General features: G+C 56.4%; 1 protein-coding gene across 1 annotated transcript; it reads left to right on the plus strand.

Annotated features, from left to right (window-relative positions):
* Window positions 1–8: 8 nt before the first annotated feature.
* On the plus strand, window positions 9–1,418 carry AMIGO3 (adhesion molecule with Ig-like domain 3; the record flags this gene model as incomplete). The annotated part of the gene is made up of 1 exon (XM_009071096.1): window positions 9–1,418. A coding segment is annotated over one exon (1,410 nt), but the record flags the coding sequence as incomplete, so codon positions are not given.
* Between the last annotated feature and the right edge of the window lie 993 nt (window positions 1,419–2,411).

Genomic DNA, 2,411 nt, shown 5'->3' on the forward strand with positions numbered 1-2,411 from the left:
ACCGCTGTCCCGCCGCCTGCATCTGCACCTCTGATCTGCTGAGCTGCAGCCAGAAGACACTGCAGAATGTGCCCCAGGCACTGCCGTCCACCACCACCACGCTGGACCTCAGCCACAACGCCCTCACTCAGCTCCCTGACCGCTGGCTGGCTGCACTCCCGCACCTCGAGGCCCTCCACATTAGCCACAACCAGATTCAAGACCTTCCTCCGCAGGCTTTCCACAATGCCTCCTACCTGCGACACCTGGACATGTCCTCCAACCACCTGCACGCCGTTGAGACACACTACTTCGAGGCACTGGTGAGCTTGGAGGAGCTGCTGCTCTACAACAACCGCATCATACGGGTGGATGAAAACGCCTTCGCCAAGCTGAGCGGTCTGCGGAAAGTCTACCTGAGCTGGAACAACCTGAGCACCTTTCCCTTCCATGCAGTGCAGGGGCTGGGAATCTACAACCTCCGCACACTGGACCTCTCCTCCAACAGCCTGAGCAGCATCCCCGTGGAGGTGCTGGCAGCTCTGCCCGAAAACATCAGGAACGGCTTGTACTTGCACAACAACCCCATCAAGTGCAGCTGCTCACTTTACCTGATGCTCCTGCGCTGGAACCAGCGAGGTTTCAGTTCTGTGAAGGATTTCTTTGAGGAACACACCTGCAAGGTGTCTGACAATGTGCCCAGGTCCCTGATCAAACTCCTTAACTCCAGCCACATGTTTGAGCACTGTTCGGCTGGCCCTGAAGACATGCACCCCTTGCCCTTGCGGGTGATGGCAGGCCAGCCCATCCTGCTCACCTGTAACACCAGTCTGCCGCGTGCAGCCAGCGCCTATATGTGGATCTCCCCTCACCACGAGGCCATCAAGCACCCAGGGAACAGCAACCGCTCGCTGGAGGTCTACCACAACGGCAGCCTGAAGATTGCTGTGGCCAAACCTTGGCACTCGGGGGTTTACGTAGGCCTGGCCATCAACAGCCCCCGCAATTTCAGCAGACTGTGTGAGGTCAACGTGACCGTCCAGTACCGCAAGCCAGACAGTGAGACCTTCAACACTGGTCTCACAACCCTGCTGGGGTGCATTGTGAGCCTGGTGCTGGTAATCATCTACTTGTACCTCACACCATGCCGCTGCCTGAGCTGCTGCAAGAAGCCAGCTCCTCTCAGCCCTCCACAGGAGTGCAGTGCCCAGTCCTCCATCCTCAGCACCACTCCCCCGGCCACTGATGGGCCAAACCGCAAGGCCAGTGCCAGCAAGCATGTAGTCTTTCTTGAGCCCATCAGGGAGACGCAGAATGGCAAGATGTGCCTGGCCCTTGGTGAAGACTTCCCTGATCCCAGGCACTCCAAGGTCCTGCAGCTCAAGTCAGACACAGAGTCCATCAGCTCCGTCTTTTCTGACACCCCCATTGTGCCATAGTGGGGCAGAGCTGGGAGCAGAGCTGGGGCCTCCCGAGAGCTGATCTCCTGTATCGTTGCTAGAAGCAGGATTATTGAGCACCCTGAGTTCCTGGCTTGACCACGACCCATGGAAGTCATCAGCATCACCCAAAACTGCTTCAGCCATGGGCTCCTGGTGAGTTTTGGTCTATGGGCACATTGGTGCCCAGCAGGAGCTCCTTATGTCATCCACTGGCCAACAGCCTTGTTAGCACAAGAGTAATGCTGATGAACCCAGCATGCCCAAGAAACCCTCCTTTATTTGGACATCCACCCTCCCTAATGGTGACACTAGGGCTGGGAGTCCCCAGGCATGAAATGCCCAACCTGACACCACTGTCACACACCCACAGGCCAAGGAATAGCTGTGAGGAGTGGACACTATTCTCACTCATGCCAGGGCTCTTGGGAATGGCAATGCCACCATCGTCTCCCAGCCTGTGCCAGCCCCATCAGCATGCTGTGGTTTCCTAACCACAGGGGAAGCGTGACTCCATCACAAGGAGGGGTACATACCCTCTTCCCAATTGTGGCCATGCAGGAGGAACGGAGCTCAATGCCTGACACACCATGCAGCCAAGCAAACATTACAAGCTTTTGCCTCCCAAGAAGCTGTAAATAGTCAAAGCAGGATGAGGTGATGCGACACAGCGCCCCGGTGCGCATTGCTCAGACCTCCCCATGCCACCAAGGACAACAAGGTCTCCGATGCGCCACGCTCCTTCGCTGCTTCTCCTTAAGGCGGACATGCTGCTCAAGCACAGCTATTTAGGCAGTAATCTAATCAGCCTATCGACAAATGTGAGTAATCCTCTCTCCTGAGTCGTAATTCTCTAGTTACATTGGAATAAAAATGCCTATTTTTTTAAGCTCATGCTGGGCTGAGTGTCTCCTTGCCCTTGCAGTGGTGTGCAGCCACCCCGCAGCTCACAGGCACAGTGGTGGGAGTCTGAGGCAGCCCTGAATTCCTGCT

Source organism: Acanthisitta chloris, unplaced genomic scaffold (genome assembly GCF_000695815.1).
Source record: "Acanthisitta chloris isolate BGI_N310 unplaced genomic scaffold, ASM69581v1 scaffold33083, whole genome shotgun sequence".
NCBI lineage: Eukaryota > Metazoa > Chordata > Aves > Passeriformes > Acanthisittidae > Acanthisitta > Acanthisitta chloris.